Source organism: Oncorhynchus tshawytscha, linkage group LG10, assembly GCF_018296145.1.
Source record: "Oncorhynchus tshawytscha isolate Ot180627B linkage group LG10, Otsh_v2.0, whole genome shotgun sequence".
NCBI lineage: Eukaryota > Metazoa > Chordata > Actinopteri > Salmoniformes > Salmonidae > Oncorhynchus > Oncorhynchus tshawytscha.
Window position 1 is genome coordinate 6,879,770 of NC_056438.1, and position 25,000 is coordinate 6,904,769.

General features: G+C 47.8%; 2 protein-coding genes across 2 annotated transcripts in view; one reads left to right on the forward strand and one right to left on the reverse strand.

The window, feature by feature from the left end:
• LOC112240916 (pyruvate carboxylase, mitochondrial-like) overlaps positions 1-25,000 on the forward strand; it is a 492,742-nt gene that overhangs the window by 229,725 nt on the left and 238,017 nt on the right. The gene's annotated exons all lie outside the window — the stretch shown is intronic.
• LOC112238967 (leucine-rich repeat and fibronectin type-III domain-containing protein 4-like) overlaps positions 3,565-25,000 on the reverse strand; it is a 52,962-nt gene continuing 31,526 nt past the window's right edge. Inside the window, exons 7-9 of the mRNA XM_042328091.1 lie at positions 24,847-25,000; positions 5,182-5,299; positions 3,565-4,829 (exon numbers count right to left, since the gene is read on the reverse strand). The exon at positions 24,847-25,000 is cut by the window's right edge and continues 37 nt beyond it. Coding sequence (XP_042184025.1) covers positions 3,621-4,829; positions 5,182-5,299; positions 24,847-25,000 — 1,481 coding nt within the window. The 3' untranslated portion in view covers positions 3,565-3,620. The remainder of the gene's footprint in view (positions 4,830-5,181; positions 5,300-24,846) is intronic.

The window sequence follows — 25,000 nt, forward strand, 5'->3', positions numbered from 1 at the left end:
GATCAAGACACTGAAGATCAAACAGAAAACAATGTGTCCAGAGATGCGCCCTATTTCCTGCGTAGTGCACTTCGACTAGGGTCTATAGTAGTGCACTTCGACTAGGGTCTATAGTAGTGCACTTCGACTAGGGTCTATAGTAGTGCACTTCGACTAGGGTCTATAGTAGTGCACTTCGACTAGGGTCTATAGTAGTGCACTTCTTTCGACTAGGGTCTATAGTAGTGCACTACGTAGGGAATAGGGACGACATTTAATTGTTAGGATGGTTATTAATATCATTGGTCGGTCTCTCTATAAAACCTTCTGCCTGTACATGTACATGACCTTCAATACCTTTAAACATTATCATTGTGTAATGATGTCATAGTTTAAACATCTAATCTTTGTATTATGATGTCATAGTTTAAACATCTAATCTTTGTATTATGATGTCATAGTTTAAACATCGAATCTTTGTATTATGATGTCATAGTTTAAACATCTAATCTTTGTATTATGATGTCATAGATGATGCGTCCGTTCTCTCTATGACTCATAAATAAAAGGCTTTTAAAAGGTTTAGCCTCTGTAGATCATTACTTAGGGCCCTGAGGACCCATAGTGTTCTGCCCTACAGTAGTGCACTATGCAGGGAATAGGGTGGTATTTCCGACGCAGGCTTCATATCTCAGTAGTAGTAGTACCATTATAGTAATTTAACAGATCTCACATGAATACATTATCCCGTCCTCAGTAACAGTACTGTCGTAGTAATCGTAGAAATATCATCCCTGGAAGGGAAAATTGGGTACACTCAATGCGGCCTCAGCCAGTCCACTCATCACCCACTGACTTGAATGGGGATGACCCTTCTAGGATAGTAATTCTATTTCACGCTATGTAAAAGTTGTGGTAACAGACAAGTGATCTTCATGGAAGATTGTTTTCAACATAAAACCACAGACTATTTGATCCTAACATCAGATGTCAAAGCAGGAGTCCAAAATGGCAACCTGTTCCCTTTGCAGTGCATTGTGGTCCATAGGGCTGTGTGGGAATAGGGTGCCATGTGGTACAGGGAAGAAAAACAGAAAAACAGATTAGATCCTTTTCCCCCCCAGACTTGTATCAGAAGGAAATCCATTTAGCATTTACATTTGTCCTTATTTATATTGTGCTGTTCTGTCATCCTTTGACTGTTCTGTCATCCTTTGACTGTTCTGTCATCATTTGACTGTTCTGTCATCCTTTGACTGTTCTGTCATCGTCATCCTTTGACTGTTCTGTCATCCTTTGACTGTTCTGTCATCCTTTGACTGTTCTGTCATCATTTGACTGTTCTGTCATCCTTTGACTGTTCTGTCATCCTTTGACTGTTCTGTCATCCTTTGACTGTTCTGTCATCCTTTGATTGTTCTGTCATCCTTTGATTGTTCTGTCATCGCTTGACTGTTCTGTCATCGTCATCCTTTGACTGTTCTGTCATCGTTTGACTGTTCTGTCATCATCATCCTTTGATTGTTCTGTCATCGTTTGACTGTTCTGTCATCGTCATCCTTTGACTGTTCTGTCATCCTTTGACTGTTCTGTCATCCTTTGACTGTTCTGTCATCTTTTCACTGTTCTGTCATCCTTTGACTGTTCTGTCATCCTTTGACTGTTCTGTCATCGTCATCCTTTGACTGTTCTGTCATCCTTTGACATTTCTGTCATCCTTTGACTGTTCTGTCATCCTTTGACTGTTCTGTCATCCTTTGACTGTTCTGTCATCGTTTGGACGTAACGTAACGTAACATACTTGGTCGTCCCTGGCGACGACATTTTCATTCTCTGTGTGGTTCAGTTGTTGTTTTTTTGCTTTGGTGATTCCGATTCCACATTGTCAAGGTCTCTTCAGTCACTGATTGGACAAAAGTGAGTCACGTGACAAAATGGAACCGGTGATGTTTTATTTTTTTCATCCCTGTGCATTCTGCATTTTGTATTTCCACAAACATTATGTTCATACATATTCACACACACACACACACACATGCATACACACACACACACACACATACATACACACACACACACACACACACACACACACACACACACACACACACACACACACACACACACACACACACACACACACACACACACATGCGCTTAAACATACTGTATTTCTATTCATATATTGCACATACATTTCTGTAGATATCTGTTGGTCATAAATCCATTCCATATTATACCACAATGTGTCCATACTTCCACTGTTATATCACATACGCAATTCATGATTCCATAAATCTGTCTCTCTGTCTCTCTCGCCCTCTTTCTCTATCGCTTTCTCTTCATCTGTGTCTGTGTCTGTGTCACTCTCTCTCTCTCTCGCTCTCTCGCTCTCTCTCTCTCTCATCAGTGTGTCTAGTCTCAGCTGGCTGCTCAGTGCCGTGCTGTCCTTATTGATTAATCTTGCCTGATTTATCCAGCATGACTAATTCTCTGCTCCCCAGTGTCAGACCAGTCAGCCGATGCCAGAGTAATACTCTGATCTCCAGTGTCAGGCCAGCCGGCCGATGCCAGAGCCATCTATCCATCCTGTAATCAGACTAGCTTATCATGACATTCACTGGGGGACTCTGTCTGTCTGTATTTCCTGAATGAAAACACTATTCACTGTGTATTTCGTCTGTCCTCATGTTCAGCAACGAGCCCCCTGCTCCTCTCCTGGCGAAACCCTGTTTGTTAACTCTGTGTTGTTGTGGTCGTTTCAATCTGTTTAAACCCTGGTCAGAGAGACCTCCTCCAAGGGCCTGTTTTCCCTTTCCTATTCTCTCTCTCTCTCTCTCTCTCTCTCTCTCTCTCTCTCTCTCTCTCTCTCTCATTCTCCCTCTTTTTGTCTCTCTCTCTGTCCCTCTCCCTCTACCCCTATCCCTTTATCTGTACCTCTCTCTCTGTCTCGATTGCTCCAGTCTAATTTCTCTCTGCCCTTCACCCCTCCTCTATTCTTCTGTCTCTCTTCATTCTGCTTAACACATTCTCTCTTTTTCTCCTCTGAACTCAACCTGTCTAAGCTGTTTATGTTTTATGCAGAGCCTCAGATAAAGAGATTATTCTCTCCCTCTCTATCTCTCTATCTCTTTTTTCTGTATATCTCTGCCTCTGTCGGAATCCAATTCAGGTCAAGTCTAGAGGCCTCCTCTCTCTATTCTTCTTCAGCCCTATATCTTCCCTTTGTCCCTATATTTCTCTCTCTCTCTCTCTCTCTGTCTCCCTCTCCCTGTCTCTCTCTCTTTCTCTCTCTCTTTCTCTCTCTGTCTCCCTCTCCCTCTCCCTGTCTCTCTGTCTCTCTCTCTCTCTCCCTCTGTCTCTCTCTCTCTCTCTCTCTCTCTCTCTCTCTGTCTCTCTCTCTCTCTCTGTCTCTCTCTCTCTCTCTCTCTCTCTCTCTCTCTCTCTCTCTCTCTGTCTCCCTCTCCCTCTCTCTCTCTCTTTCTCTCTCTGTTTCCCTCTCCCTCTCCCTGTCTCTCTGTCTCTGTCTCTCTCTCCCTCTCTCTCTCTCTCTCTCTGTCTCTCTCTCTCTGTCTCTCTCTGTCTCTCTCTCTCTCTCTCCCTCTCTCTCTCTCTCTCCCTCCTTCTCTATCTTTCCCTCTCTACACCACACTCTCCTCCAGCCCTTCATCACTGGCTGTCTTCTCTTTCCCTCCTTTGTCTTTCTCATTCCCATTGCCCTTGATAACAGCACTCGTAGAGTTAGAGTTAGTGTTGTTGTAGGTGTGGACGTAACCATGTTGAACTACGGCAAACTCCCCGTTTATGCTACCCTCGTCGCTGGTCGTCGAGGAAGTGGTGCTGGTTGCCGAGGCGCAGTGTACCAACATTCCATGCAGCGATTTACTTCGCCTTGTCCAGGTGACTGACAGCCGCTTGGCGTAACCGCGGCGACTGCTGTACTGTCGCTGGGCAACCGTTGTCGTCGTGGCAATGGAAACAGAAGAAGAAGAAGAACCCATGTCGAGGGAGTTGCTACGTTTGGCGCGCACTGAGCTGGGGCAGGGGCTTAGGGGAGCTCCCGGGCTCTGATAGGCTTGGGAGGAATTCCATTTGTCTTCGCCCCCGCCCACTATGACACCATGTCTCATCCTCCAATCAGAGAGGAGATCCTGTCCCAGGGGCATGTCCAGGGCGAAGCTTGCCCGTTTGGCCCCGCCCACTACTACTACATCTGGGCGGAGCCTAGCCCTCCCCGTTCCTGTTCCTCCTCGTGATTGGCGGGGGAGGGTGGAAGGGGACAAGCTTACGACAGGAGCATAGTAGGCAGAGTCCCGTTCTGCTTCGGGGGTGTAGGGAGGAAGTTGTCTCTCACCCTGTCCTCCCCCCTTCTCTCCCCTGCCCTCCCAGGTTACTATAGGCCTGGGCAGAGTTTGGGCTTTAGGTTTTGGTTTGGGGTGTAAATTAGGAGGTACATCAGCCCCTCCTTTCTCCTTTTCTCTCTCCTTCTCCCCGCCCCCTCGCTGCTTCGAAGGCAGCCCATTGGGCAAGACCACCATCATCACATCCCCATTGCCATTCGATTGGCTGTAGACTCCTCCGCCACCTCCGGCCGCCGCCCCTTTCACCGGACTCCCTAATGACCCGCCCTGGCAACATGCCGGCTCGTCACCATCATCCCCGTGGTCACATTGGTCACCGTGGTTACTGCATACACGGTGACGCACCATCAGCGCCACGGTGAACACCAGCAGTGTTACCACTATAATGCCTCCGACCAGGATTGTCAGGGTTCCACCCAGGAAGTGGGCCTGCAGAGATTTGCATTCTGGGTAGAGTTCTTTAGTGCTGAACTGGGCGCAGCCAAGAACCTTGAAAAAAGAGAGAAATTGAGAGGGAAAAAAAGGTTGAATGACTGTAGATCATTTTAGAGAGATAAGATAATGCATGATTAACCAAACCCCCAAAATCACTGTTTTTAAAGCATTGAGGAAAGAGAAAGAGAGAGTGAGAGAGAGAGAGAGAGAGAGAGGGAGGGAGGGAGAGAAAGACAGGGGGCGAGAGAGGGACAGGGAGAGAGAGAGAGAGAGAGAGGGAGGGAGGGAGAGAAAGACAGGGGGAGAGAGAGAGACAGGGAGAGAGAGAGAGAGAGAGAGAGAGAGAGGGAGAGAGAGAGAGAGATAGGGAGAGAGAGAGACAAGGAGGGAGAGAGAGAGAGAGCACCTTGGTTGCGGCCAGTGAGGTGACGATGTCATCAAAGATGGCCAGGACACACAGGTTGTAGTCTGCTCCAGAAACCAGGTTCTTCAACATGAAACTGTTACTGGTAGACGGGAGGATCCTGGAAGAGAGAAAGAGGAATGAAGTAAAAGAAAGAAAGATGTCTATACCTTGTCTTTGACAATTATTTATTTTAACATGATTATACTTTGGGTGCCTCTGAAATGGAGAGGAAAGGATATGCCGCAACAGAGATGAGCAATAAATGAGAGGAGAGAGAGAGAAAGAGAGAGGGAGAGAGAGCGAGAGAGAGAAAGAGAGAGAGAGAGAGAGAAAATGACTCTGTTAAATAGAAGAGCTGAGTGGAATTATGAAAATAAACTCCTCATTACAGCTGCAGACAGACAGACGTGTGATTATAAATCGTGTGCCTCCAAATTGGAGAAGAAATGACAGGAGAGAGAGAGAGAGAGGAGAGAGAGAGACATGAGAGAGAGAGAGACAGGAGAGAGAGAGACAGGAGAGAGAGAGAGACAGGAGAGAGAGAGAGACAGGAGAGAGAGAGACAGGAGAGAGAGAGACAGGAGAGAGAGAGACAGGAGAGAGAGAGACAGGGAGAGACAGAGAGACAGGAGAGAGAGAGACAGGAGAGAGAGAGACAGGAGAGAGAGACAGGAGAGAGAGACAGGAGAGAGAGAGAGAGACAGGAGAGAGAGAAACAGGAGAGAGAGAGGAACAGGAGAGAGAGAGAGAGAGAGAGACAGACAGAGAGACAGGGAGAGAGAGAGACAGACAGAGAGACAGGGAGAGAGAGAGACAGACAGAGAGACAGGGAGAGAGAGAGAGACAGAGACAGGGAGAGAGAGAGACAGACAGAGAGACAAGGAGAGAGCAAGACAGACAGAGACAGACAGAGACTTTTTGACTTGTTGTCTTTCTTTACTGAAACATTCTCATTTCATTTAAAACTCACCACCCCCACCCTTTAAAAAAAAACGACATTTATCCTGTACTGCATACATGTATCATAGTCACCTTTCTATCTACCACATGTTACGAACCAACATCACCAAACCAACAATACCCAAAACAATACCCACTACAACCGTATATCCAAACGTCTTCCCCAGCTGTACAGACAGCCCCCCAACACACCATATCCCCTGAAACGTCTTCCCCAGCTATACAGACAGCCCCCAACACACCATATCCCCTGGAACGTCTTCCCCAGCTATACAGACAGCCCCCAACACACCATATCCCCTGAAACATCTTCCCCAGCTATACAGACAGCCCCCAACACACCATATCCCCTGAAACGTCTTCCCCAGCTATACAGACAGCCCCCAACACACCATATCCCCTGAAACGTCTTCCCCAGCTATACAGACAGCCCCCAACACACCATATCCCCTGAAACGTCTTCCCCAGCTATACAGACAGCCCCCAACACACCATATCCCCTGAAACGTCTTCCCCAGCTATACAGACAGCCCCCCAACACACCATGTCCCCTGAAACGTCTTCCCCAGCTATACAGACAGCCCCCAACACACCATATCCCCTGAAACGTCTTCCCCAGCTATACAGACAGCCCCCAACACACCACATCCCCTGAAACGTCTTCCCCAGCTATACAGACAGCCCCCAACACACCATATCCCCTGAAACGTCTTCCCCAGCTATACAGACAGCCCCCAACACACCATATCTCCTGAAACGTCTTCCCCAGCTATACAGACAGCCCCCAACACACCATATCCACTGAAACGTCTTCCCCAGCTATACAGACAGCCCCCAACACACCATATCCCCTGAAACGTCTTCCCCAGCTATACAGACAGCCCCCAACACACCATATCTCCTGAAACGTCTTCCCCAGCTATACAGACAGCCCCCAACACACCATATCCCCTGAAACGTCTTCCCCAGCTATACAGACAGCCCCCCAACACACCATATCCCCTGAAACGTCTTCCCCAGCTATACAGACAGCCCCCAACACACCAAATCTCCTGAAACGTCTTCCCCAGCTATACAGACCGCCCCCCAACACACCATATCCCCTGAAACGTCTTCCCCAGCTATACAGACGGCCCCCCCCAACACACCATATCCCTGAAACGTCTTCCCCAGCTATACAGACAGCCCCCAACACACCATATCCCTGAAACGTCTTCCCCAGCTATACAGACAGCCCCCAACACACCATATCCCTGAAACGTCTTCCCCAGCTATACAGACAGCCCCCAACACACCATATCCCCTGAAACGTCTTCCCCAGCTATACAGACAGCCCCCAAACACACCATATCCCCTGAAACGTCTTCCCCAGCTATACAGACAGCCCCCCAACACACCATATCCCCTGAAACGTCTTCCCCAGCTATATAGACGACCCCCAACACACATCTCCTGAAACATCTTCCCCAGCTATACAGACGGCCCCCCCAACACACATCTCCTGAAACATCTTCCCCAGCTATACTGACGGCCCCCCAACACACATCTCCTGAAACATCTTCCCCAGCTATACAGACGGCCCCCCAACACACATCTCCTGAAACATCTTCCCCAGCTATACAGACAGCCCCCCCAACACACCATATCTCCTTAAACATCTTCCCCAGCTATACAGACGGCCCCCCAAACACACATCTCCTGAAACATCTTCTTCCCAGCTATACAGACGGCACCCCCAACACACATCTCCTGAAACATCTTCCCCAACTATACAGACGGCCCCCCAACACACATCTCCTGAAACATCTTCCCCAACTATACAGACAGCCCCCCAACACACATCTCCTGAAATATCTTCCCCAGCTATACAGACGGCCCCCCCAACACACATCTCCTGAAACGTCTTCCCCAGCTGTACAGACAGCCCCCAACACACCAAATCTCCTGAAACGTCTTCCCCAGCTATACAGACAGCCCCCAACACACCATATCCCTGAAACGTCTTCCCCAGCTATACAGACAGCCCCCAACACACCATATCCCCTGAAACGTCTTCCCCAGCTATACAGACAGCCCCCAACACACCATATCCCCTGAAACGTCTTCCCCAGCTATACAGACAGCCCCCAAACACACCATATCCCCTGAAACGTCTTCCCCAGCTATACAGACAGCCTCTCCCAACACACCATATCCCCTCAAACGTCTTCCCCAGCAAACACACATCTCCTGAAACATCTTCCCCAGCTATTCAGACGACCCCCAACACACATCTCCTGAAACATCTTCCCCAACTATACAGACGCCCCCAACACACCATATCTCCTGAAACATCTTCCCCAGCTATACAGACGGCCCCCCAATACACATCTCCTGAAACATCTTCCCCAGCTATACAGACGGCCCCCAACACACATCTCCTGAAACATCTTCCCCAACTATACAGACGGCCCCCCAACACACATCTCCTGAAACATCTTCCCCAGCTATACAGACGGCCCCCCAACACACATCTCCTGAAACATCTTCCCCAACTATACAGACGGCCCCCAACACACATCTCCTGAAACGTCTTCCCCAGCTATAGTGACGGCCCCCCCAACACACATCTCCTGAAACGTCTCCACACGTTTTATCATTTTATAGAACTCAAATTCCACCCTGAGGTGCGCAGAGACCATCCCATTAAAAAATAGTAAAGGGTCTGTTACCCCCCGACCTTTGACCCTGCTCCTCCTTGTTAGCCAAATAGACAACTTTGCCTGAGCAAACAGAAAATTCAAGAACACACATTTGGCCTTCTCCTTAATTGAATACCTGTATCTCATTATAAACATACCAACAGTAAAAACCATCCCCGCCCTCTCACACAGACATTCCAACAGAGACAATAACGGCATTAACCGGGCGCAGACAGAAAACACACGATGCACAGTTTCACTCATGACACAGAAAGGACACCCCTGTCCGACTCCCGGTTCAACCCGTACCAACCAGCTGTTAGTGGCCAAGGCTCCATGTAGAACCCTCCACTGGAGGTCCCCTGACCTCTTTGGTACTGGGGGTTTGTAGAGCCCCCTCCATCTAAAACCCACCATACTCTCTGCCCCACATACCCCCTGCCACTGATGTGCCCTCACTCCTGTTAGGCTCCTAATGTTCCTTACCTTAATGCAGAGGTTGTAGAGGGCTTTACCTTAATGCAGAGGTTGTAGAGGGCTTTACCTCCCAACCCCTCAAACTCCCCCAGGCTCCTAATGTTCCTAACCTTAATGCAGAGGTTGTAGAGGGCTTTACCTTAATGCAGGCTCCCAGGCTCGGAGTGTTAAAATCTAACAAGTCCTCCAGACCCCCTTGCCAGTCTCCAGTCTCTGCTGTCACCTGCAGTGGCAGAAACATTGGTGGCCCCTCTCCCTTTGGCCGCTCCAACACCCCCCCTTACTGGCTCAGACAGGGCCTCCTGGACCTCCTCCAAGAATCTCTCCAGCAGCCTAAGAGACGTTATTCCTGTTTGTTGTGGCAGGACTTCCGGAGTTTTCCACCCCTCCTCTTCCAGCAGTCTCAGGTCACCCAGGCTTTGTAAATCCCCTGACATCTGCAAATGCAAATCAAAATCTGTTGCCTCTGCAGGGTGGCCTACTGAACCGATCTCAAAGGGATGTCTGGGTTGTGGAAGATAGGCTCCTCCCACACCCACAGCCCAGGCTCCACCCCCCCTTCTCGTGTGGGCCTTAGCAGCTGCCAGGCCCTCAGCACTGCAGAGTAAAAGTCTGAGAGACCTGCTGTACTCAGCCTCTCCAGCTTCATGAGGAACAGCTGCCGGTTCAACCCTAATTCGCCAGCTCTCCTCAGTAACGCGCATGCTGGCTCCCTCCAGCCAACATCAGCATGGTACAGCAGTCTCTGCACCGCCTTTAGCCTGAAAGCAGCCATCCTGCTCTCCAGTTCCACCAGGCCCTGTCCTCCTTCGTGGACGGTCATGTACAAAACTGCTGCCTTCAGCCAGTGATGTCCCGACCAAAAGAAGTCCACCAGCTTGCATTGCAGGTCAGACCGACGGGGGGATTGAGGACAGCCAGTTTATGCCACAGGGAAGATGCCACCCGGTTGTTAATTATCAGCACCCTCCCTCTATATGACACTTGGGACAGGAGCCACCTCCACCTGGCCAGTCTTGACACCACTGCCTGTGACAGCCCCTCCCAGTTCATCCTGACCCACTTCTACGAGCCCTTCACAACCCCACTACAAACCCCCTGGAAGCAGAGGAGGAGCCCTATCCCCCCATGCCCCACATAACAGAGCTTTGCTCTTGCCCCAGTTTACCTTAGCTGATGAAGCTCCCTCGTACACCTTCAGACTGGTCTCCAGTGCCTGCATATCCTGATCATCCCTGACCATCACAGAAACGTTATCTGCATATGCTGTTATTCCTGTCACCACACCCATGCCTGTCCAGCACACCCCCTGCAGTCTCCTGCGTAGCTAGAAGAGGCTCAATGACTAGTGTATATTACTGCCCAGATAGAGGGCATCCTTGTCTAATGCCCAGCCTCACCCAGACTGGCCTACTGGGCCCCCCTCCAACCTTGACCACACATGACGCCCCAGCATACAACAGCTTCACACAGGTCAAAAACCTCTTCCCAAACCCAAACACAGACATCACATTTAACATATACTCAATGTCCACTCTATCAAAAGCCTTCTCTTGTTGTAAAAGAGACCAGTCCAAAGTTCACAGTAGAACCTCTCGACAAGTCCAACACGTCCCTGATTGAACGTCCCGGTACACAATATGATTGGTCCTTATGTACTATCGAGTCCAAATGGGACTTCAGTCTGTTAGAGAGGACTTTGGCAAATATCTTGTAGTCCTCACAGAGTAATGCCACAGGCCTCCAATTCTTAAGTTCACACAAGTCCCCTTTTTTGGGCAGGAGAGTCAGAGCCGCCCGACAGCAGCTCATCGGCAACTCTCCTACCCCGACGCATTCACACAACACGCAAAAGAAGTCCTGTCCAATTATTCCCCAGAATTTTTTATAAGACTCCACTCTGAGTCCATCGACCCCCGGTGCACGACTGGGGGACATCTGGGTTACGGCCTCTGCCAGTTCATGGGACAACAGAGGAATGTCCATTTCATTCCTCTGTGCCCGAGAGAGCTTAGGGAGGTCTGCAAACAAGACCTCAGCACACATAGGATCACACAGTACTGCCCTATACAACTCAGCATAAAAGTCCAGAGTCCGCTCCCGCATCTCCCCCACCACAGAGGTCACCCGCCCATCCGACAGCCATAGATAATGCATAACCTTGGCTTCACTGCTCTGTCATTCCAAACCAAATAAGAAGGAGCTGGGAGCATCCATCTCCTTGAGCATGGAGAACCGAGCTCTTACAAGTGCTCCCTTTGCTTTAATGCTTTAACCTGGAAAAAACTGCCCAGGTCCCTACGTAATTCATCTAAATTAGCCTGGAGGCCTACATTGCCTTGCCCCACCATCTCTACCTCCATCTAACTAATACTACGCTCTGGTTCCCCCAATACTCTCCTAGCCTCTGAGGATGAGAGAGCTGTGTACTGTTGACAGAAAAGCCGAATTTGAACTTTCCCCACATCCCACCATTGACTCAGAGACTCATACTCCTCTCTTCGCTGCCCCCACCTTTCCCAAAAGGTCTGGAAACCTGAGCAAAAAAGGGCATCTTGTAAGAGCTTTATATTAAACTTCCAATAGGATGACTGCCGGGGCCCTGGTGAAACAGACAGCCGAGCCATGGTTATGTGGTGATCCGAAAACCCCACCGGGAGAATGGGAGAGCCCAACAGCCTATTGATCCGATTCCTAGACATGTAAAACCGATGGGGTCGGGCTGCACTCACCCTAGCCCCAAAAACCTTCACCAATGTAATCTGTCTTGTGTTGGGATCTTTAGTTCTCCAAACATCCACTAGGTCAAACTGATTAATGATGTCCCTTAAAACTCCTACTTCACCATTTCTGTCTTTTGTAAAAATCCATTGTACAGTTCCAGTCCCCTCCAGACCACCAGCGTCTCCTCAGGCGCTACCTGTGAGAGTTCAAGTCCCCTCCGACCACCAGCATCTCCTCAGGCGCTACCTGTGAGAGTTCCAGTCCCCTCCGACCACCAGCATCTCCTCAGGCGCTACCTGTGAGAGTTCCAGTCCCCTCCGACCACCAGCATCTCCTCAGGCGCTACCTGTGAGAGTTCCTGTCCCCTCCGACCACCAGCGTCTCCTCAGGCGCTACCTGTGAGAGTTCCTGTCCCCTCCGACCACCAGCGTCTCCTCAGGTGCTACCTGTGAGAGTTCCTGTCCCCTCCGACCACCAGCGTCTCCTCAGGCGCTACCTGTGAGAGTTCCTGTCCCCTCCGACCACCAGCGTCTCTTCAGGCTCTACCTGTGAGAGTTCCTGTCCCCTCCGACCAGCGTCTCCTCAGACGCTACCTGTGAGAGTTCCTGTCCCCTCCGACCACCAGCGTCTCCTCAGGCGCTACCTGTGAGAGTTCCTGTCCCCTCCGACCACCAGCGTCTCTTCAGGCTCTACCTGTGAGAGTTCCTGTCCCCTCCGACCAGCGTCTCCTCAGACGCTACCTGTGAGAGTTCCTGTCCCCTCCGACCACCAGCGTCTCCTCAGGCGCTACCTGTGAGAGTTCCTGTCTAAGACTCCCAAATAGAACCCCTCTTTCTCTCCCTGTGTTAGGCGCATACACATTTATAAAGACAAAACCCGTGTTGTTAATTTCTACTTTAACAACAAGCAGCCTCCCTTCACACACCTCCTTTGAGGAGGTTTTACAGACATCCCCGGTGCCAAAGGACTGTCTCTCCTGCACTAAGATCTGTCCCGTGGCTCAACACACAGACAGCCCCGGTGCTAAAAGGACTGTCTCTCCTGCACTAACATCTGTCCCATGGCTCAACACACAGACAGCCCCGGTGCAAGGACTGCCACTCCTGCACTAACATTTGTCCCATGGCTCAACACACAGACAGCCCCGGTGCTAAAAGGACTGTCTCTCCTGCACTAACATTTGTCCCATGGCTCAACACACAGACAGCCCCGGTGCTAAAAGGACTGCCACTCCTGCACTAACATTTGTCCCATGGCTCAACACACAGACAGCCCCGGTGCTAAAAGGACTGTCTCTCCTTCACTAACATTTGTCCCATGGCTCAACACACAGACAGCCCCGGTGCTAAAAGGACTGCCACTCCTGCACTAACATTTGTCCCATGGCTCAACACACTTGCCCCTTTCCACCAGAGCAGATTACTTCATTCACCAAATCACTATGCGTCTCCTGTACTTTTTTTGTTTTATATATTAATCCAACACACTCCTCTTTCCCACATCTCTGGTGCCATTTATATTAAGTGAGCCTACCTGAAGAGTCTCCATAAGAAGTGGGAGAAAAGCCAGCAAAGAAAGAGACCAATGGAAAAGCTCAAAAAGCCCCAGTGTCAGAAAGGAAATATACATCTAAACAGTGTCTGAAGGTAAGCCTTTACACACTGTTGTGATCCACTTCCTCAATCTAAACCGTTTCCTGGGTGAGAGGACACCATGCCCCTCATTTTTCATAGCATGTTGTACTGATCTTACAAACGTTCTCGGATCAGGAAAAAAAACGCCTCAAGATGAACTTGTTTCCCCTTAGTCTCATTCAGGAACCTTGTCAGTTCTCTCAACGTGTACTTAAACCCCTCTGGCTGTCAGCTCCGGGCCCATTGAAGAGGAGTCTGAAAAAAATAACTCCTCTTCCTCAGACTCACTTTCCTCCTCATCTTTATCTCCCACCCTGACCACCTGCCCTTCCTCTCTGGTCAGGGCATCACCCACAGCAACAGGCAAAGGTTCCATAGTGCCTTTGACCACACCCTTTTTCCTTTTCCGCCTGACACCCTCTTCCTCCCCCCTAGTCTCTTACACTTCCCCACTATACTCTCCTCATCCACTAGAATAACCTGACTGGACCCAGCATCATCTACACCACCATCCATAGGATGACTAGACCCAGCATCATCTACACCACCATCCATAGGATGACTATACCCAGCATCATCTACACCACCCTCCATAGGATGACTCGGCCCAGAATCATCTACACCACCCTCCATAGGATGACTCGGCCCAGAATCATCTACACCACCCTCCATAGGATGACTCGGCCCAGAATCATCTACACCACCATCCATAGGATGACTCGGCCCAGAATCATCTACACCACCATCCATAGGATAACTCGGCCCAGAATCATCTACACCACCCTCCATAGGATGACTCGGCCCAGAATCATCTACACCACCATCCATAGCATGACTAGGCCCAGCCTCATCTACACCACCATCTCTGCATGACTAGGCCCAGCCTCATCTACACCACCCTTCATAACCTGACTAGACCCAGCATCATCTACACCACCATCCATAGCATAACTAGACCCAGCCTCCACGACCCCACCATCTCTAGCCTGACTAGGCTCAGTCTCATCTACACCACCATCCCTAGCCTGACTAGGCCCAGCCTCCGCTACACCACCATCTCTAGCCTGACTAGGCCCAGCCTCCACTACACCACCATCTCTAGCCTGACTAGGCCCAGCCTCCACTACACCACCATCTCTAGCATGACTAGACCCAGCCTCCACTACCCCACCATCTCTAGCCTGACTAGACCCAGCCTCCACTACCCCACCATCCATAGCCTGACTAGACCCAGCCTCTGCTACCCCAACATCTCTATCCGGACTAGACCCAGCCTCCACTACCCCACCATCTCTAGCCTGACTAGACCCAGCCTCCACTACCCCACCATCTCTAGCATGACTAGGCCCAGCCTCATCTACAGTACCATCTCTAGCCTGACTAGGCCCAGCCTCATCTACTCACCATCTCTAGCCTGACTAGACCCAGCCTCATCTACACCACGATCTATGACCTGACAAGGCCCAGCCTCATCTACACCACCATCTATAACCTGACTAGACCCAGCCTCATCTACACCACCATCTCTAGCATGACTAGGCCCAGCCTCACCTACACCACCATCTCTAGCCTGACTAGGCTCAGCCTCATCTACACCACCATCTCTAGCTTGACTAGGCCCAGCCTCATCTACACCACCATCTCTGGCATGACTAGGCCCAGCCTCATCTACACCACCATCTCTGGTATGACTAGGCCCAGCCCACTAGCAAACCCGCTAGCAAACCCGCTAGCAAACCCGCTACCAAACCCACTAGCAAACTTACCAAAATGACTCAGCTCTTTCCTGATTTGATCCTCCGTAATAAAATTTGCAACTACCACTCTTGTCGAAGGGGTAGAGAGAGGTGAAATTGACACCAACACACCCCTTACAAATATTCCCCTAGCAATAAGCCTACCAACCAAATTTCCTCTTTTCAAGAACACAACCACAGCTTTGTTCATTCTAGAAGCAGAATGTATAAGTTCAGTTCCTACCTGTTCATCGACTGCAAGCAGAACCTCCTCTACTTTAACTGTATTCTCAGGAACACACATAATTCCATGCCGTATCGACAGTGTCTACTCCACGCTAGGCTGAGAAGCCATTGCGCAAACCACACCTTCCAAACCCCAGGAAAGTTACTCTGTCCTCTTCCACCCTAACTTTGAAAAAACTGTGGATAACGTTAAAACAAATATTGCATTAACCCTCAACCATAGAAAAATTAAATTGAAAGAAAAGACCAAGAAAAGAATCAAGTTAGTTAGGACGGAGAGAAAGAGAGATAGAGAGAGAGATACAGGGACAGAGAGAGAGAGAGAGACAGAGAGAGAGACACAGAGAGGGAGACACAGAGAGAGAGAGACACAGAGAGAGAGAGAGAGACAGAGAGAGAGAGAGAGACACACAGACAGAGAGAGAGAGAGAGACAGAGAGACACACAGAGACAGAGAGAGAGAGACAGAGAGAGAGAGAGAGAGAGAGAGAGACACAGACAGAGAGAGAGAGAGAGAGAGAGAGAGAGAGAGAGAGAGAGAGAAAGAGGGAGAGACAGAGAGAGAGAGAGAGAGAGAGAGAGAAAGAGGGAGAGGCAGAAGGAGAGAGACAGAGAGAGAGAGAGAGACAGAGAGAGAGAGAGAGACACACAGAGAGAGAGAGAGAGAGGGAGAGAGAGAGACACAGAGAGAGAGACAGAGGGAGAGAGAGAGAGAGGGAGACACAGAGAGAGACACACACAGAGAGAGAGAGAGAGAGACAGAGAGAGAGAGACACACAGACAGAGAGAGAGAGAGACACACAGACAGAGAGAGAGAGACACACAGACAGAGAGAGAGAGAGAGAAACAGAGAGAGAGAGAGGGAGGAGCTAAGTCGAATTATGTAACGGAAACTCCTCGGTACAGCTGCAGACAAACAGACGTGTGTATGTGTGTGTGTTGTGTGTGTGTGTTTACTTGTTTGTGTGTGTGTGTGTGTCAGTCTGGTGTGTTTGTGTGTCTGAAAACTCTCTATCCATGCTAAGAACAGCTTCACATTTGAGAAGAGGAAAATAGATTGACATTGGAGAAGTGGAGACCAGCTAAACTCAGGAACATTCACTGTCTTCTTGGTAAGCAACTCCAGTGTATATTTGGCCTTGTGTTTAAGGTTATTATCCTGCTGAAAGGTGAATTAATCTCCCAGTGTCTGATGGAAAGCTGACTGAACCAGGTTTTCCTCTAGGATTTTGCTTGTGCTTAGCTCCATTATTCTGAAAAACCCTATAGTCCTTAACGATGACAAGCATACCCATAACATGATGCAGCCACCACTATGCTTGAAGATATGTAGAATGGTACTCAGTAATATGTTGTATTGGATTTGCCACATCTTTTGCAGTATTTTTTGCAGTATTACTTTAATGTCTAGTTGCAAACAGGAAGAATGTTTTGGAATATGTTTATTCTATACAAGCTTCCTTCTTCTCACTCTGTCAATTAGGTTAGTATTGTGGAGTAACTACAATGTTGATAGATACTCCATCCTCAGTTTTCTCCTATCGCAGCTATTAAACCCTGTTACTATTTTAAAGTCACCGTTGGTGTCATGGTGAAATCCCTGAGCGGTTTCCTTCCTGTCTGGCAACTGAGTTAGGAAGGATGCCTGTATCTTTGCAGAGATTCCTTGTATTGATACACCATCCAAATTGTAATTAATAACTTCACCATATTCAATGTCTGTTTTTTTTACATTGTTTTACCTATCTAACATTATCTAGCTGGCTCCCTAGCTAACGTTAGCTGGCTCCCTAGCTAACTTTAGCTGGCTCCCTAGCTAACGTTAGCTGGCTCCCTAGCTAACTTTAGCTGGCTCCCTAGCTAACGTTAAGTGTATGATCTGTGTAGCAGTATAATTCGTATATCAGAGCCATTTACGTTGCTCGTTATAGCCTAATGTTAGCTAGCTAACATTGAACCTGGTTGGTTAGCTTTATTACAGATTCATGCAGGGTAGTAACGTTATGAGTATGGATTATTCTTTAGCTAGCTAGCTAACATTGAACCTGGTTGGTTAGCTTTAGCTACGGATTCATGCAGGGTAGTAACGTTATGAGTATGGATAATTCTTTAGCTAGCTAGCTAACATTGAACCTGGTTGGTTAGCTTTAGCTACAGATTCATGCAGGGTAGTAACGTTATGAGTATGGATAATTCTTTAGCTAGCTAGCTACATGTCCAAACAAAAGACTCCACTGTGCCAGTAACCATTTCACTGTACCGTTTACACCCCCTGTGTCCTGTTCATGTTACAAACAAACGTTAATTTTATCTGATATAGTGTTTGTTTACCAGAGATGGTAATGTGAAGAACAACATGACCTGCACCAAAGTCAAATGAGGATATAACGTTAGGCCAACGAGACAGTGTCCAAGTTCTACAATTTCTCCAGTAGAAAGCCCTGCTTTTATTTCCTCACAACCATAAGCTATTATTAACTTGTAAATAATGATCTTGTTGTGAGTTTATTTTCCTGTAATAATGAAGACAAATGAGCTAAAGTGAAGATGTTGTCGACAATATGATATGGCCATTATTTGAACTGGTTAACCAGCTAACTTAACATCAGCTACAGTAGCTAGCTAACAAGCTAAAAAAAAGATCCAAAACATTGTTTAGAAAGTTACTGTTAGTTGCCTGGTTTGATAGATTGACGTAAACTAAATACATTTCTAAACAGATGAGTTTATTGGTTATTTTGGACCACCAGGCTGCTGATGTCATTCAGACTGTCATTTTCTGATGTCAGACGACAACAGAATGTTCATGATGTCATTCAGACTGTCATATTCTGATGTCAGACGACAACAGAATGTTCATGATGTCACTGCGACAACTGTCTATGTCCATTGACGTAGTATAAACCAGCTTTTAGTCTGTAAATCTTTGGTTGTTTAGTACATGACCTCACATGTGAATCCTCAACGAGATGGAAGAGGCTAACGCTTAAGAGGGTGTGAACGAAGAGCTCTCCGGTAGGTGTGTACCAAATTATTCAAGAGTGATTGGAGAGGTAGAGAGAGAGGGATAGAGAGAGAGAGAGCGAGAGAGAGAGAGAGGGAGAAATAAGTGACCTGGAACACTAACTCATAATATTCAACTACTCACAACTAACTCTGCCTCAGATAAATGGAGGGAGAGAGAGAGAGGTAAAGAGGACAAACAAGGTAGAGAGATTGAAAATTAAGTGAGAGACTCGTGTCATTTAACAAATAGAGAGCGAGGGAGACGGAGAGGGAGAAAAAGAGGGATGACATTGAAAAAGAGAGAGATGGAGACGCAGAGAGTTGTGATGAATATAATGATACTGTATAGAGTGATCAAGCTGTAAAAAGGAAAATCCAATCGTAAACGAAAGGGGAACGAGAAAAGAGGGATGATTACGTCGGAAGAGGTTAAGAGGAATGAAGAAATAGAGGGAGGAGGGGGTGGTCATTTTGTACTGCGACTGAAGTAGGATTTGATGAATCTCAAGGTCCCAGGGAAGCAGATTGACATTTATTTTGATGAAATCTTGCCCTTGACGCTTAGGTGCTACAGAGTCATCAAATCTGAATTTAAACCTAACCTTAACAACACTGATAACCCTAATGGCTAACCCTAGCCTTAAATTAAGGCTAAAAAACAAATATTTATGTTCATACATTTATTACGATGTAGACAATTGTGACTTTGCAGAAGGCCCATCTAGCGGAAATCGCCTAGTTCTGCCTCCAGGACAAGATTCATCACAATAAACATCAATCTGCCCCAGGGAATTGCTGAGTTCCACATCAACCTGGCCCAGTGAAAGGCTGAGTTCCAAATCAACCTGGCCCAGTGAAAGGATGAGTTCCAAAACAACCTGGCCCAGTGAAAGGATGAGTTCCAAATCAACCTGGCCCAGTGAAAGGCTGAGTTCCAAATCAACCTGGCCCAGTGAAAGGCTGAGCTCTAAATGGCACACTACGGTATTCCTGTCGACCAGGACCCATAGGGGATAGGTTGCCATAGGGATGCATCCATAGTGAAAGCCTGGAGTCAATACCAGAGCCGTTTGTAAGACACACAGCTGCCTTTTAAAAAAAATGCAAATCATCCATTTTCCATTGAATTTAGAAGTGATATAATATAGAATGTGTAACATATAAGCCAATGAATACCCGTCATATAAGTATACTACATACCAGTGTGTATATATTATGTATGCAGTATCTTCAGAGAGTATTCACAATACCCCATCATGTCAAAGTGGAATTATGCTTTTCAAAAAAATCTACAAATTACTTAAACATTGAAAAGCTAAAAATGTCTTGAGTCAATAAAGTATTCGACCCTGTTGTCATGGAAATGCCCCTAAATACTACGGTCTGGAGTAAAAAATGTGCTTACCAACTCACATGATAAGTTGCAAGGACTCACTGTGTTTTCAATAATAGTGTTTTAACGTGCTTTTTATTAGATGAATACCTCATCTCTGTATCCTACACATACAATTATCTATAAGATCCCTCAGTCGAGCAGTGAATTTCAAACACAAATTCAATGACAAAGACCAGGAGCGGTTTCCCAATACCTCGCAAAGAAGGGCCCCTATTGGTAGCTAGGGAGCCAGCCAGCTAACATTAGCTAGGGAGCTAGCCAGATAACATTAGCTAGGGAGCCAGCCAGCTAACATTAGCTAGGGAGCTAGCCAGCTAACATTAGCTAGGGAGCCAGCCAGCTAACATTAGCTAGGGAGCCAGCCAGCTAACATTAGCTAGGGAGCCAGCCAGCTAACATTAGCTAGGGAGCTAGCCAGCTAACATTAGCTAGGGAGCCAGCCAGCTAACATTAGCTAGGGAGCCAGCCAGCTAACATTAACTAGGGAGCCAGCCAGCTAACATTAGCTAGGGAGCCAGCCAGCTAACATTAGCTAGGGAGCCAGCCAGCTAACGTTAGCTAGGAGGCCAGCCAGCTAACATTAGCTAGGGAGCCAGCCAGCTAACATTAGCTAGGGAGCCAGCCAGCTAACATTAACTAGGGAGCTAGCCAGCTAACATTAGCTAGGGAGCCAGCCAGCTAACATTAGCTAGGGAGCCAGCCAGCTAACATTAGCTAGGGAGCCAGCCAGCTAACGTTAGCTAGGAGGCCAGCCAGCTAACATTAGCTAGGACACCAGCCAGCTAACGTTAGCTAGGAGGCCAGCCAGCTAACATTAGCTAGGAGGCCAGCCAGCTAACGTTAGCTAGGAGGCCAGCCAGCTAACGTTAGCTAGGAGGCCAGCCAGCCAACGTTAGCTAGCTGGCTCCCTAGCTAGTTAAACAAAATTAGAAACCTGTAGATTATAACAGATTATAAACGTAAATGCCTCTCATGTGACGCGCAACATAGTTTCCAGAAACGAGTCACATATATGTTTTACTTATACACTATATAAACAAAAGTATGTGGACAAATCTGGGTTTAGCGGAGCCGAGACAATGCTACCTGCCCGAATGCATTGTGCCCACTGTAAAGTTTGGTGGAGGAAGAATAACGGCCTGGGGCTGTTTTTCATGGTTCGGGCTACGTCTCTTAGTTCCAGTGAATGGAAATCTTAACGCTACAGCATACAATGACATTCTATATGATTCTGTGTTTCCAACTTTGTGGCAACAGTTTGGGGAAGGCCCTATCCTATTTCAGCATGACAATGCCCCCAGTGCAAAATGTGAGATCCTTACAGAAATGGCTTGTCGAGAAGAACTTGACTGGCCTGCGCAGAGCCCTGACCTCAACCCCATCAAACACCTTTGGGATGAATTGGAAGGCTGATTGCGAACCAGACCTAACCTCCCAACATCAGTGCCCAACCTCACTAATGTTCTTGTGGCTGAATGGAAGCAATTCCCCACAACAATGTTCCAACATCTAGTGGAAAGTCTTCTTAGAAGAGTGGAGGCTGTAATAGCAACAAAGGGGGGGACCAACTCCATATTAATGCCCATGATTTTAGAATAAGATATTCGACGAGCAGGTGTCCACATACTTTTGGTCATGTAGTGTATCATATGTACAATATATACCAGTGAACAGTAGGTATATCACTATTTCGTTCCTAGTGAAGAGAGTGTGTGTCTCTGTACGTGTCTATGCATGTGTGTGTGTGTTCGCAGAGAGAGATTGAGTGAGACAGAGACGGGAATATTTTGATCCAGGCTGGTAACACAGAGACAGGTAATTATTCGAACCCTAGAGAAATAAAGAAAACAAGAGACAGAATAAAAGGAAGGAGTTTAAAGGAGACACTCTTAGAAAACAAAAGTGTTCAAAAAAGGGTTCTTCGGCCTTTTTTGGTTCCAGGTCAAAGATCATTTGTAAAAATCCAAAAATCTTCACAGATCTCCATTGTAAAGGGTTTAAAACACTGTTTCCAATGCCAGTTCAATGAACCATAAACAATTAATGAACATGCACCTGTGGAACGGTCGTTAAGACAACAACAGTTTACAGGCGGTAGGCAATTAAGGTCAGTTATGAAAACTTAGGACACTAAAGGGGTCTTTCTACTGACTGTGAAAAACACAAAAAGAAAGATGCCCAGGATCCCTGCTAATCGGCATTAACATGCCTTAGGCATGCTGCAAGGAGGCATGAGGACTGCAGATGTGGCCAGGGCAATAAATTGCAATGTCTGTACTGTGAGACGCCTAAGACAGCGCTACAGGGAGACAGGACGTACAGCTGATTGTCCTCGCAGTGGCAGACCACGTGTAACAACACCTGCACAGGATCGGTACATCCGAACGTCACACCTGCGGGACAGCTACAGGATGGCAACAACAACTGCCCGAGTTACACCAGGAACGCACAATCCCTCCATCAGTGCTCAGACTGTCCGCAATAGGCTTTTAGGCCTGTTGTAAGGCAGGTCCTCACCAGACATCCCCGGCACAAATCCACCGTCGCTGGACCAGACAGGACTGGCAAAAGTTACGGTTTTGTCTCACCAGGTTTGATGGTCGGATTCGCGCTCATCGTCAAAGGAATGAGCGTTACACCGAGGCCTGTACTCTGGAGCGGGATCAATTTGGAGGTGCAGGGTCCATCATGGTCTGGGGTGGTGTGTCACAGCATCATCGGACTGAGCTTGTTGTCATTACAGGCAATCCCAACGTTGTGCGTTACAGGGAAGACATCCTGTTGGGACCTGTTGGATCGAAGGGTGAGGGCTAGGGCCATTCCCCCCAGAAATGTCCGGGAACTTGCAGGTGCCTTGGTGGAAGAGTGGGGTAACATCTCACAGAAAGAACTGGCAAATCTGGAGCAGTCCATGAGGAGGAGATACACTGCAGTACTTAATGCAGCTGGTGGCCACAACAGATACTGACTGTTACTTTTGATTTTGACCCCCCTTTGTTCAGGGACACATTAATCAATTTCTGTTAGTCACATGTCTGTGGAACTTGTTCAGTTTATGTCTCAGTTGTTGAATCTTGTTATGTTCATACAAATATTTACACGTTAGGTTTTCTGAAAATAAACGCATTTGACAGTGAGAGGAGGTTTCTTTTTATGCTGAGTTTAGATAGAGAGTCTCTTCTCCATCTCCTCATCACTGTCTTCCTCCCCCTTTCTTTCTCTTTTCATTATATTATTTAATTCTCTGACTGCATAAATGATAGAGGGCAGGAGAAACAGAGGATAGGAGCGAGAGAGAGAGTGTGAGAGAGAGAGACCGAAAGAGAGTGTGTGTGTGAGAGAGAGAGAAACAGAGAGAGAGACAGAGAGAGAGAGAGAGAGAGAGAAAGAGAGTGTGTGTGAGAGAGAGAGAAACAGAGAGAGAGACAGAGAGAGAGAGAGAGAGAAAGAGGGAGACAGAGAGAGAGAGAAAGAGACAGAGAGAGAGTGTGAAAGAGAGAGAGACACAGAGAGAGAGAGAGAGAAACAGAGAGAGAGACAGAGAGAGAGAGAGACCGAAAGAGAGTGTGTGTGTGAGAGAGAGAGAAACAGAGAGAGAGACAGAGAGAGAGAGAGAGAGAAAGAGGGAGACAGAGAGAGAGAGAAAGAGACAGAGAGAGAGTGTGAAAGAGAGAGAGACACAGAGAGAGAGAGAGAGAGACAGAGAGAGAGGGAGAGTGTGAAAGAGAGAGAGACAGAGAGAGAGAGAGAGACAGAGAGAGAGAGAGAGACAGAGAGAGAGACAGAGAGAGACAGAGAGAGAGAGAGAGAGAGAGAGAGAGAGAGAGAGAGAGAGAGAGAGAGAGAGACAGAGTGTGAAAGAGAGAGAGACAGAGAGAGAGAGACAGAGAGAGAGAGAGAGAGTGTGAAAGAGAGAGACAGAGAGAGAGAGAGACAGAGAGAGTGTGAAAGAGAGAGAGACAGAGAGAGAGAGACAGAGAGAGAGAGAGACAGAGAGAGAGAGAGAGAGAGAGAGAGAACATGGCAGTTACTTCCTCTTATGTCTATAATTGTTCATTGTTCATTCTCTCCCTATTCCCTCCTCTATCTCTCATCTCTCTCCCCACCTGACCCCTCTCTCTCTCTGTCTCTCTCTCTGTCTCTCTCTCTGTCTCTCTCTCTCTCTCTCGCTCTCTCTGTCTCTCTCTCTGTCTCTCTCTCTCTCCCAAGTGTATCTGTCTCTCTGATAGGTTGTAACATAATATGTATTGACTCTGTAGTTTAAACCCATCCTTCAGACTCCATTACCCATGGTCCCTTGAGGGTCTCCCTGACAAAATCTCTTCCTTCCTTATTCTCTCCACTCCGGCCTCTTTTCTCTCTGTGCCTGTATCCCACATACGACCATCTCATAATGTCAGGTGTAGTATAGAGGTCATAGGTCAGGTGTGTCAGGTGTATGGTTGTATAGAGGTCAGAGGTTAGTGATGTCAGGTGTATGGTTGTATAGAGGTTAGTGGGGTCAGGTGTATGATTGTATAGAGGTTAGTGAGGTCAGGTGTATTGTTGTATAGAGGTCAGGTGTGTGTGGGGTGAACTCCGCTATAACTATAGACTCACCTGTACACCAGTGTCTCGTCAGCTGTACAGGTGAGGGGTAGCTGAATTAGGTGTATAGAGGTCAGGTGTGTGTGGGGTGAACTCCGGTATAATTATAGACTCACCTGTACACCAGTGTCTTGTCGGTTGTACAGGTGAGGGGTAGATGAATTAGGTGTATAGAGGTCGTGTGTGTGGGGTGAACTCCGGTATAACTATAGCCTCACCTGTACACCAGCGCCTCGTCAGCTGTGCAGTTGTACTGTATCTGAAACATCCACACCAGGTAAACTCCAGCCGATCGGCCGAGGTCCCATCTCACCTGGGCTGAGGTAGAAGTGACTCCTTGTATCCCTACAATCCTCTCTCCTTCCTCCATCC